General features: G+C 30.1%; 1 protein-coding gene and 1 long non-coding RNA gene across 2 annotated transcripts in view; both read left to right on the top strand.

The window, feature by feature from the left end:
• Nucleotides 1-4,249, top strand: part of LOC131942909 (uncharacterized) — a 28,238-nt gene extending 23,989 nt beyond the window's left edge. The window contains exons 11-19 of the mRNA XM_059302875.1: nucleotides 100-234; nucleotides 392-526; nucleotides 787-948; nucleotides 1,082-1,205; nucleotides 2,522-2,681; nucleotides 2,897-2,933; nucleotides 3,194-3,291; nucleotides 3,752-3,897; nucleotides 4,069-4,249. Of these exons, the coding sequence (XP_059158858.1) occupies nucleotides 100-234; nucleotides 392-526; nucleotides 787-948; nucleotides 1,082-1,205; nucleotides 2,522-2,681; nucleotides 2,897-2,933; nucleotides 3,194-3,291; nucleotides 3,752-3,897; nucleotides 4,069-4,249 (1,178 nt within the window). The remainder of the gene's footprint in view (nucleotides 1-99; nucleotides 235-391; nucleotides 527-786; nucleotides 949-1,081; nucleotides 1,206-2,521; nucleotides 2,682-2,896; nucleotides 2,934-3,193; nucleotides 3,292-3,751; nucleotides 3,898-4,068) is intronic.
• A 4,955-nt stretch (nucleotides 4,250-9,204) lies between these two features.
• LOC131942902 (uncharacterized) lies at nucleotides 9,205-11,333 on the top strand. Its single transcript, XR_009386824.1, has 2 exons — nucleotides 9,205-9,374; nucleotides 11,131-11,333. It is a non-coding gene; the product is annotated as an uncharacterized LOC131942902 (long non-coding RNA).
• The last annotated feature ends 1,374 nt before the right edge of the window (nucleotides 11,334-12,707 follow it).

The following is a 12,707-nucleotide window of genomic DNA, read 5'->3' as shown; positions in this document are numbered from 1 at the left end:
AAAAACCTATTTCATTAGTTGCTTTATTTGTGTCTGTTCTCATTGCTCATAATAATTTTGGTCATAATGATAAAAAGTATAATTATTCTGGATACACAGATTGCGATTCTAAAACGTTTGGGGATCATTGCAGCAAGGTGTGTAGCACCAACTGCACAGACCAGATCTGTGACAACGTAAATGGTCGGTGTTTAAGTTGTCCTTTTGGCAAAATGGGCTTCTTATGCGATCATGGTAACGTGCTTTACTTTTTAAGATTGATTTCGAAAACATGCGGTGATTGGATAGCATATAACCGTTGATACATATAAAAAAATCAGTACAACAATGATTAGGTTAATTTAATGAGTGATACATTTTTTTATTTTTCTAACACCCAAATTCAATGCAGATTGCGAGAGTGGCCATTTCGGACAAAACTGTATAAGCACCTGCTCTGACACCTGTTTAAATTCACAGTGCAGCGCGGCTAACGGTCACTGTTTGAAGTGTAATCCTGGATATCACGGATTTTTTTGTGATAAAGGTAGGCTCTGCTATCTGGATATTAGGGAAAAAATTTGATAATGTTAGATGGTACTTAATAAACGCAGTGAAGTGCATAAGCACAGGTTAATGTAAAAGGTATTAAAATTAGTGAATTAAAATAAACATGTTTAGAAAGTTTTGGTCAGTAAAGCAGTATATGAAGCACGTAAAGATATAACTAAAAAGTATATGTTATTCCACCTTACATTATTGATATTTCTACTCATTGTAACGTTCTACACTAAAACCTTCATGCAGCTTGTGATGTTGGCTATTATGGAGACGGTTGTCATACACCATGCAGCTCATTGTGTGTGGTCGACGACACACAGGCTTGGTGTAACTACACAGATGGAACTTGTCTACTTGGGTGTAATGGAACGTTTACTGAAAAAGACACGGAATGTTTCTTCTTCAATGGTAAGGATTGATTGGTAACTCAAGTATTCTTGCTTGTTTAAAATGTACTAATCAATTGGTAATTTTAGCACTATGTGATTATTATTGCAATACATAATACTCTTTAATTTTACTTTATGATCTCCTCTTTAAGATACTGATGTTCCGGTGCATAGTGTAGCACAGGATTACGCCAGCGACCTGCCGAACTCCTCTATTTATATAATTGGAGCAATGCTGTTTATAGTTGGCTTCCTTATCATGTTCACACTCTTTAGGTAAAATTATACTTTTTGCTTCCAAAATGCCTGCGTTGATTTTAAATAGTTTTTGGATATCGTTTGATAACCTGATTGTCCACCTGCACAGCGTGTATCATTTTAAATTGCCTAGTTTTGTATAGAAAAACATTTTTTTTTCAGAATATATAAGACAAAGATTTATTTCAATGTTTAAGTAAATTAATTTTATATTTTTGTGTATAAACACATTTTATATGTACAACTTTAGAAAAAAAAATTGATTTTAAAAACTTGGCAGCCGATTGAAAAGTTGAATGCCATATATATTTCACTTTGCTGACAGCTATTTCTTAAATGATACGCTTGTTGTGTATATAAAACCCCAGCGATAATATCAATTTCAAATATGATACGCTTGATATTATATCTTCTAATTCAAGATTACACTGAATTTATTTTAGAAATACCGAAACTAGTTTCGTCGTAGAAAAGTAGATAAACATTTAGAATCTATGCCAAACGTAGTTACCAAAACAAAGTAGACCTAAAAAAATACAAAATGAATAATTTAATAATTTTAATAAACAATTACAATCCTTAAATATTTTAATGACTTTAGTGTTTCATATCATTGGAATTTTCTACTTATGATAAGACTTAAATAAAATATTATTTGTTCCAATTTTATTTTAAAGTTAAACCAGGACTCCCTTAAATTTTTTACATTGAATATATGTTGTGCATTTTTGGTCTCTTTTTGGTCTTAACTTTCCCACATAGAAAGTTTACAGAGGGAAATCGCAATGCACGCGAATAGTTCTAATTCGTTGTTATTATTTCGATGTTATTTGTATTTATTTTATATTCCTTTGAGTTTTGAGGTTGAGAAGTGTAAATTAAAGAAATCAAAGTTTTTAAAAGACAAAAATATTTCAGCTGAGGTGTGACTTTTTTTTAGATTATAGGATAGTAAAGTTGACACTATGCTCAGCTAAAATTGCATTTTTTTATAAGTCGATAAAAATTATTATCTAAGGTGTAACGTCTTGTTAGACGAAGTGAGCTGACTTTTGGTAATGATGTATGACAGTGGGGAGTAAGAGAAATACAATCTTCAAACTTTCGTGATGTCATTGATGAATGACCCTTTAACCCATAGTCATCCAGGGGATTATGGGTTGTCTAGTTACGCTTAAAATTATATGTGTTAAAAGCCTTGTGCTAGAGCGATATATTAGATGTATCAGTACATAATGCTTAACATTGTATTAACGGCGAATCATTGTGAATGTTTTTCTCTCGAAAAGTGTTTATAATTGTGTTATTTCATTTCATGTTTTAAATATAAACAGACCTAAAAAAGTAATGGAAACCAAAATAACAGTTAGCGAACAGCCTGCTGCTAATACAAACACAAATTGTAACGTGGGTATTTACGACATGGAAGTCTTGGTCTCAGAGCTACATAACATGCAGACAGACAAAAGTCTATTTTATCTTGGAGAGTTTACTGTAAGTAGTGTCGTCATTTTGGTGATGAGTTTAATGTGAGAGAAATAAATTTTAATGAATATGCAGTCAGTATTTTATAGGACAGGTTAACGTTTTTGCGGTCATTGTTTTGTAGAAGTTAAATACCCTATTGTTATTACTTAAACGTCTTATTTTGTGAAATTAATCTCTAAAATCTGCTAAATACTTTATTAATAATGTCTATTACATTCTAGTGCTACAAAAAAACCCAGAGATTCATCGGATCCCAAGGTAGCATTGGAATTTTAGTTCTTTTTACGTTGTAGACGTTAGATATATTTGATTCAAATAGAATTAAAATAAAGATGGAGTTTACTTAAGAATAGACATGTATTAGATACAACTGAATATTCATTTTACTCAAGCAATAATAGTATAGAATAATTTATTGGTTTAAAGTTCATATTGCATATCAAATATACATTTTAATTAATCAAGCAAATACAGAAAGGCGACACATTAGACAATTAATTAATTAATGTTATTTAAAGGCCCAAATGAAGTAGGCATCAACGATTGTGCACGAATTATTTGGGAACAAAACGTTGATACATCTTTGATTTTGGATATTACGATTAAAGAATTGAAGGTAATGAATATTGTTTAATAATTCGTTATTACGTTGTTGTTTTTTTTCTATAAATTCGTTCACATGTAAAAATAATATCCTACTACTTTTCAAACAAAGTTCCCGATAAAAAGTGACCATAATTATTAAAATAAATTTAACCAAGCCAATGTAAGGTTTACGAAAAGTCTAGTTTGTATTGTCCTAAAATTAATATTGTATCCGTTTGATATTCAGAAGAAATGTTCTTTGAAGTTTGCAAAAACTCATGTGCCCGCTGACTGCACGTTGCGGTTACTTGAACTTAGTAAAGTAAACATTTGCAATAAACTATAATCTAAACTCAGACTAAGTAAACATGTATGATAAAATATATGCTGGAACATAGCATAGGAAAGATTCATTATAAATAAAAGTACATTTTAAAGTAGATGATATGAAATGTGTATGTATATTTTATTAAAAAGATGCGGTTTTACAGAAAGATCAACCGATCCACCGATGCACCCTGTTCCACTACACACCATGCCTAGATAGAGATGCGCCTTTAACACCATGGGGACTTGTGGATTTAGAACAGAGGGTTGCCTTAATGAATATATCAAGGCCTATTGCTGTCCGCTATAGGTTTCTAATTTTACATACTCACTATTGTGTTTTGGAGACAGTCATTGTGTTAGGGAATGTATAGTACTTTTTATGGTCCTTTTTATTCTATAATATTTTTTTAAAATGTATAATCCTTTTTTTCTGTAATTAATATCCTTTAAACACTAAACTTGAATTACTTTATTTTAGTGCTAGGTTTTACCGGAATGTTAATTGTTTCATCGCTCTATGTCATTTGTCGAGAGAAGCTGAATATACAGGGCGGATCAACTGTCGTCAGGTTGTGGCCAAACTCAGAGAAGATGGTATTTTAATGATGCTAACAGTGATGCTAACAGCTGTAAGAATCTCTTTGGAATTTAATCGTTAAAGTTATACACTCGACATCACTTATTTGGATGTTGTAGCGTATATATTTATTCCAATGTTTTATATTGTTTTACCATTGGAAATTTACTGATATCGGTGAAATCTATTTAGCAATAATCATGCTTGGTACTTGATGTATATTTCGCGTTTAACTAAAAGGTCATATTATATATATATATATATATATATATATATATATATATATATATATATATATATATATATATATATATATATATATATATATATAATAATTAGCATCTTTAAATGCTTAAGATTTAGTTCATCAGCCTACTAACATATGCATGCATCGATTTTCTACCAACATAATACAGTATGCAGTTACTTTATACACATGTTTCTTTCATTTTCTTACAAACTGGGTTATTTTAAAAATATTTGTCATGTTTAATAAGGGACAGTACCAGTTTCTTCAAAAAACCAGCTCAAATTGCCATTGGCTGTTTGAGGAGAACCGTTTCTGACCAAAATTACCGGAGTTGTCGCTTTTGAAGGGAAACAATCTGGAAGATGAGTTTATCGTAAGTCTTTTGAGTGAGGAGTTTTATTAATAGTGTTTTAGAAATAAATAGGCATTCTATGTGACAATAAATAAATATGACTGATTTAGTTGACTGTATCCTCAGCCATTAAGTATTGGTTTACAAAAAACTTAAAAGCTATGTATTAATAACAAACAAAGCCAAAATTACTTCGCCTCGAATGTTTTTAAATTTTCTTTTTGAAAAATTGACTACTTCCACCACGCTGGAATCTCTAAACTTAATAAAATAAATCACTGAAACTAATAATAAATAATAAACATAATTATCAATTAGACGTTATGAGATATGTAATATGTATTTCACTCATTAGGAGCGGGTATAATTTTGGACATCCACCAGGAACGGTACAGGTGCATGTACAAAGTCCTAGAGAGACAGAACGAAGTTAACACACATTACAACAAATTTGCAAACAACTCAAGTGCTAAACCAAACCATGACGTGACGCCGTCTACAGCAGAAAAAGAAGATGTTAACAGACGTAGTCGATAAAAAACTTTTAAAAGTGTGTCTCAGAATACAACAATATATAACAAAGCTAACAAAGCTTGCACATTCCTTCGTTATATTTTTTATAGTCAGTTTGTATATCGGTGCGATAATTTAACGCCTGATTAAAGTGTACATTTTATATTTCATTTTAACATTATATTTTATTCATAAAGACTTACTTAGCTCGCACTCCCCTACAACCAAAAACTGTGATCTTAACCTGTTGTAAGGGGAAGTAAACAAGCTTTGTTCATGTTCTAGATAATATTATTATTGTCTCGCGGTATAATTAAAAAAAACAACAACAGTAATACATGTTGCCCATGTTAACTTTATGATGGTCCACTCCTGGGAGAACATCGGGGTAGTGAAGAGTCGGGGTGGGGGTCGAGCTTTTGTTTTATCGTTTTCATTTTACTAACGGTAGATCTGTACAATTTATTTTTTTTCCTTCCGTTTGTTTTGTTTTCTTATTTTTAATCTGAAAACTGCGGTTTCAAATCTGCTGTATACGAAAATAAATAATTACCATAGCAGGATATTAAACATACGTGTGGAAAAAATTGAGTCAGAATTTTTTTACATGTACATTTTGTATTCGTCATAACTGTCTTCATTTTTTTTAAATCTTAATCTTTTAAAATCAGAGGAACGATAATTTAAATAATGCGTATTCGTTTTTGACAGTTACATTGCTTTAAAACAAGACACCTCATGTTATGTTATTCCACACAATTATTTTAGTCTGTGGCCTTGATTACAACAAAAATGCTAAAATTTCTTAGATTTTTTCGGCATTAAAATTGTAACAGGTGCACAATCATTCATTGCTTTTATGTTGTTGTGTTCATTGAAGGTAATGTCGCTGTTACGATATGGACGAGTTTCTACCACTGGACTGAAACAGTACTTAAGTTATCAGTATTTTAAAATCAGAGAAAATAGATGAAATTACCACTTACCAATATGGCAGCTTAATTAAAGTATGAGAATAATCAAAATATGATATATAACTTCGGTTACCATAAACTGCTAAAAAGCTCACAGAAAACGATAATTTTATGTAAAACTTACATATCACATTCCTTCAGCCTAACTGAAAAGATGCTCAAGTTATCGTGTTTACACACAAACACACACACACACACACACACACACAGACGGCTAGGATTGGGGAACTAAATTTATCCAGCTCAATTTTTATTAAAAGCTCGATTTAGATTATTTGCACAATTACAATTCATCTTTTACATTCAGTGAGCGATAAATTAGGTATGTGTATAACGGCTAAAATTATGAATATTGATACTGACTAGCCGCACCAGCCAGGCCCTGCACTGGCATTTGAGGCAAAAGATATTTGCAAAACGCCGTGTTTAAAAAGTTTAGGATATAATTTTACCTGCTGTTGGGACTTGTACATGGTTGACTGCTAAAATTGAAGGCTTTAATGTATACATTTTCGAACACAATTTTAATATACTACTAAAATTGTCACTTTTTTTAAGGAAGTTACATGTGCAGCTTATTTGTTTCTAAAAGTAAACTTATCAGATTTTGCATGTTGCCTCTTTAACAGTGGCGAAACTAGAAAAAAGGGCCACCCCTGCAAAAAAATATTCTACCCCTCCCTATATATATAAATATATATATATATATATATATATATATATATATATATATATATATATATATATATATATATATATATATATAAACACAGAATACAAACATTGGATGTTCATTTCTGGCCTCATCGGGTTTTGAAAAAAAAATGTCTTTTTTTTCTTGAATCTTAACAAACTACAACATGTCATGTGTGTGAGTGCTAGTCTGTTTTGAATTCATTTATGTTGTTAGATTTACAACAAATTTAATCATTTTTTTTTCTTACAACACACACAAATTTATTAATTGAGTTTGCTGTAAAACTGCCCACCACATAATGACGATAGTCTATGGCGGTCAAAAGAATATAATACGTGAAAGCTTTGTATGTGCAATGGTTTCTCGTGTGATGTTTATTTTTATTTATTTTTTATTTATATTATTTGTTTTAAATATATTTCCTTTTTATGCTATGTCATTCTTTAGTATGTATTTTTTCAAAAATAATAGTTAAGAGAAGTAATTGCTTTTTAATTTATTTAGAACAAATATATTAAAAGGATCTTATGAGCACCCCTATTCAACTGTTTAAAAAAGGGAAATAAATCATGGAAGTGTTTTGAACGTTTGCCTATCTTTCACACTACAGCTAAGGCATATATTTTTTTACGCAACAGCATGTGTATAACTTCACTTCAAAAGTAGGTCTGTTCGTTATTTACAAAAGCGTTTACTGTCAAGTCAAAAATGCAAGAACATTATTTTTTGTAACTATAAAAAATTTATTATGGTTGGCTATGGGCCCCTAAATGGCGTGCCCCCCCCCCCCCCCCCCCGCATTGCTGGGTCTGGCGGCACTGTAGTTCCGCCCCAGCTCTTTAAATATCAGTTATGAGAGAAGTTTTACTTCAACCCATTCAAAAAATGTGAAAATCAAATTTTAAAGGATTTTTAAATCGACTTCTTATGAGATTATATTTTCTGTAATAAAAAAATTGGGAAAATATTGAGTTGAACTCCCTCGAGGAGTAATTTCTCTTTATGTATGTATAATTGAGGGGTAAGTTTTTTTTAAATTTGTATTACTAGTCTTACCTTTTTAAAACAGTTTAGTAAACATTTTAAAAGAATTTCCTTTAACGATATGTTTTCTTCGTTTATTTTTGCGTGTAGTCGAAATAAAGGAAAAGTTTAGATCCCTCACGCTGTAACAATGAAAAATTGAGAAGTAAAAGCGTTAAAATATTTACCCCTGAATATGACAGCTCTGAAATTATGGAATGTTTCCATGGGTTTACAGCACTAGAGCTACCTCTTTACTAAATATCAACTTTCTGTCTCATCTACAAGAGGTCGATCTAATTCAAGCACTTTAAAAAATGTATAATTTTTATAATTCCGTGGTCACTCTAGATCAGTTCTCGATCATTTTAAACTCAATCATTTCCCATTAAAAAGATAGTGAATAGCGAAATGTGTCAAGAACAATTTCCCTGCTACTTACCTGCAAGTATCCGATCACTTTGGTGTGAGTAACAAACAAACCATTACCCGCTTTGCTTTTATCCTATTAGATAAAGGCCGATGTGTGCACTTATCTCTCTATCCCTCTTTCTCTCTTACTCTCTCTCACTCCCTCTCTTCCTCTCTATTTCCCTCTCTCTTTCTCGCTTTGTCCGCAACTTTTGTTAAAAAAATGTAACGGATGGATTTAATGTATAAAATAAATTTTATTTACATTATTTAAAGTAGGAAAAAAAGCATATTCAAATGTAGAAACACGATTTGAATTATGCAACCAGAAACGTATGGCTGTAATGTCAATATCTCTTCATATGCCGAAGTAGTAGAAACAAGTGAACTGTACATCACTTGCCCTATAGACCGACAGTTTTGATAGGGAGCTTTAAACTAATAAAAATTACTATAGAATCAACAAAAATATTGCATAACCGTATTTTAAGGATATCATTTTAGTCTCTTAATTAGTAAGTGCATACAATTTGGTTTTAATTATTCTAATAGGTATGGTTAGCTTATGTTATATTTAGATTGTTCAGATTTTTAGCTATTTTAGTAATGTCTTTCCATTGTCAGTAATATCGTCAAACGTATAATAAAGAACATTGCGTTTTGACCAATACATTTTATACATTATTTTTCTCAAACAAGTATAACATTTACAATATAGATCTAAACATATCAAAGCCTATTATTAAGTTGTGAAGGGTACAAATGGCTACTAGGTATAGATCTAGATATTTCAACACAATTGCAATAGGCTGTTGAAGTGGAGTCCAAATGGAGTCCTGCCGGTTGGCGTTTTTTTAAACCAAATCTGAATATTTTTATTAAATCTTTTTTTTTTAAGTTAGGAAAGCTACTTTCGCTTTTGGCTTCAAAACAAACTCAAGAATTTAGAATCAGAATTTCGTGAATTTAGATCTAGAAATCGAGATAGTAAATTAAAATCTAATCTAGATTCTAAATCTAGATCTAGATAAAGAATTGACTTTTCAAATTTTAATATAGTCTAGAATCTAGATTCTAGAATTATATTTAGAATATAACCGACTCGTTAGATTTACTAGATTTAGTTTTAGAGTTAGAGTTTTAGATTTTAGAGGTAGATTCTACTAACTCTAGATCTAGAAATCTAGATCTTGATCTGATCTAGGGACCGTAGTCTAAACCGATTTTATTAGGAGAGTAAAGAAGAGGTTGTTAAGTCAAGTGACCAAGTCTAAAGAATTAAAGATTAAAGAACTTTAGTAATTATATAATTAGTTAGACTACTAATTAGAATTAGATTCTACTTTAGTGTACTAACTTTACTTCTTAGTACTAAGTACTAGGCCTAAAATTAATATTAATTATTAATGATACGTCATACACTCATACTTTAAGTTTAATTAAGTCTAAAGTTTAAGTTATAAACAGTAGATCTAGATACAATACAATAATATATTATAACAAATCGTCAAATAGTAATACTAGATCTAGGGCCTATGTATTTTATTTAGATCTAGATCTCAGCCTTATTTTAGTTAGACCTAGATCTATAATAATAATAGTATTAAGTATAGGCCTGTTACTGTATATTATATAGACTATAGCGTATTTTCTTTTATAGTGAACTAGGCCTATATGATTAATATGAATACTTTTATTAATATAATAGTAATAGGTGTTAGTATTAGTTTAGTTAGCTAGCTAGTATTTAAGCTAGATTTAGTAATAATAGAATAATTAGCTAGATTTATGTAAAACAGAAACCTTTAGACTTAACTTTTGAATTTAGGCCCATAAATTTTTTTCTAGACTTTCTTTTGCTTAGAAAGTTAAGAACTGATTAAATTAGTAATTAGGCCCTATGTATTAATCATATTATAGTTAATTATAGGCCCCTGATTTAAATTAGGCCTATTTAGTTATAAAGACTTTGCCTTTATTCATTTTAATAAATAGGCCCCTATTTTAAATCAATGCCATATTTAAAAAAAAAAATCCTTCTCCTAGTACTTTTTCTTTTAGTACTAGATCTAGATGTAGATAAACTAGATATTACACTGTGACAGTAGGCTAGACCTAATAACCGTAATTACTAATTAGTCGTCTGCTTAGTAGTTAGTCCTCGTAGAGATAGTTATCGTTATATATATATAGACAAGTTATAGTGTACCAGTATTACTAGATAAAATTCTATATCTAGTAATAGCTCTAGAAATTCCAAATTTGATTTAAGCCCAAAGTGGGCCTAAAAATTGGATTAATCTAATAATTACTAACATTAGGGCCTAATTAGTTTAATTGTAATAAGCTTTGTTTGACTTTGTGTTACTGTCATTGAGCTTTTAGTTTAACATTGAAAATTTAATTCAAAGATTTAAAAAAAAAAATCAGCAACTTCAATTAATCTATATAGCTAGATTCTAGATATTCATACTGTTGTACAAGGCTTACTTAGTAGAAATTAAATATGCTATAATTACAGAATTCTGACTATATCACTCAGAATAAACAGATATGACTAAATAAGCCTAATGTATATTACATTGTTTTAGAAGAATTACTTTTGCTTTACAGTAAGCATGTATTTTTAGTGTCTGTGTACACTAGTTAATATTTATTTTTACTGTTAATGAAAGTATTATTCCACAGATGAAGCATGTTCCACTTGTAATAATATTAATAATGTCTTGTTTTTTTTACTTAGACCAATAAAACAGTTGTGTGGTTTACACTTAAAGTCAGTATCTCAAGCCAGTTACCCTTAATAATAATGTACTCAAGCCCTCAAACCACTTCTCTGGTTTATCAATTGTGTGCTCTACTGCTTGACCAATGAATCCCAATTTAGTAATTGTAGGTCATTGTAAAAATATATATTGATATATCCTAAATAAATCTTTTATCAAGTGTTAAGATTTATGTTATTTTTATTGAGTGTTGTTTTAATACGTTCTTTGTGTTTGTGTGTGTTAGTTCAGTGATTTTGGAAAGCTGTAGTGATTGAGGAAACTAAACAGTGTTTAACTTGCAAATTTTATTTAAAGCAAAATACACTGGCGCTAGACTGCCATTACTACTAACCCAAAGTCTCAAGTTAAATTGAGGTTTAAGTCAGTAAAAAGTCCCTGTGTGCACCCAGCAATGAGGGGTACCTAACTCACATCAGTGAAAGTAGAGTCATTGTCATAGTGCTGACCACATCATGGCTTCGAATGCCAAGTTCACAGAACAGTTGAACTCTTTGCAAACTGATCCATGGACAAACAGGCTAGAAATAGAAACAGGAACTTTACAACTCTCACTGTTGTTTACAATATTTTCATACACTAACAATAACATTAACAATTACAATCAATAAACAAATTCAATGATTAAGACAAGTTCAATTTTTATTAAATAAATTAATAATTTATTTAGTATTTAAAGATAAAGGCACTTTATTTAATGTAATATTTGTCCCTTAATTTCAGGGAATTTAATTTTTTCCTGCATCAAATATTGTTATTCATAAATTGCAGACTCAGATGAAATCATTCTAAAACATATTTTGATTTCCTATGTTTTGTTGATAGTCTTAGTTAAGGTTGCCTGGAACATGTGTAGGGTACTTTCTTCTGTGTTTACTAGAGGTCTATATGCACTGATTTAATTCAGGTATTCTGAAAAATAGATTTACACACAATATTTATACTTAAAATTTTGTCTCATAATCATAGTTTACATTTTTATACATAATAAGCGTATCAAAAATATAAATAAAATTGCAATCAAAACTAGCCATTAAATCTATAACTTCAGGTCAATATTGACAAATCTCTTACTAAATCTAAACTCTAGACTCTAGATCTAATAACCATAATTCAATGCCTACTAAAATAACTGGGTCTTGCTAGATTTACACATAAACTTCCTACATCTAGATTTCTAAGTAAGCATATGCCTACTACTCTAGTTTGTAGCAGACTTTCTTAATCTTTAGCAGTCAACTAAACTTTAAATCTACTTCTTAAATCAAATCTAGATAGGTTCGCAGTAGCAACAGATGTCAACATTTTAATTTTATTAATATTATAATATTATTATTTATAATTATTGCCTACTAAATTACTAAATAATTCTAGATCTAGATTTCTCTAGACAAGTTGAAGTTACTAACTAGATTTAGCACTGTTGTTAACTAGCTACATCTAGAAAAAAAAATATATAGACTCAGAGACCTACTCACTGGATCTAGAATTATAGAAAAATCTTATTCCGGCTAGTCACTTCGTCATTAATTTT

This window comes from Physella acuta, unplaced genomic scaffold (genome assembly GCF_028476545.2).
Source record: "Physella acuta isolate Inbredline_101_S28 unplaced genomic scaffold, ASM2847654v3 ptg000432l, whole genome shotgun sequence".
Taxonomy (NCBI): domain Eukaryota; kingdom Metazoa; phylum Mollusca; class Gastropoda; family Physidae; genus Physella; species Physella acuta.
Note: the sequence above shows the minus strand (reverse complement) of the source record. Positions and strands in the feature narration are given on the sequence as shown.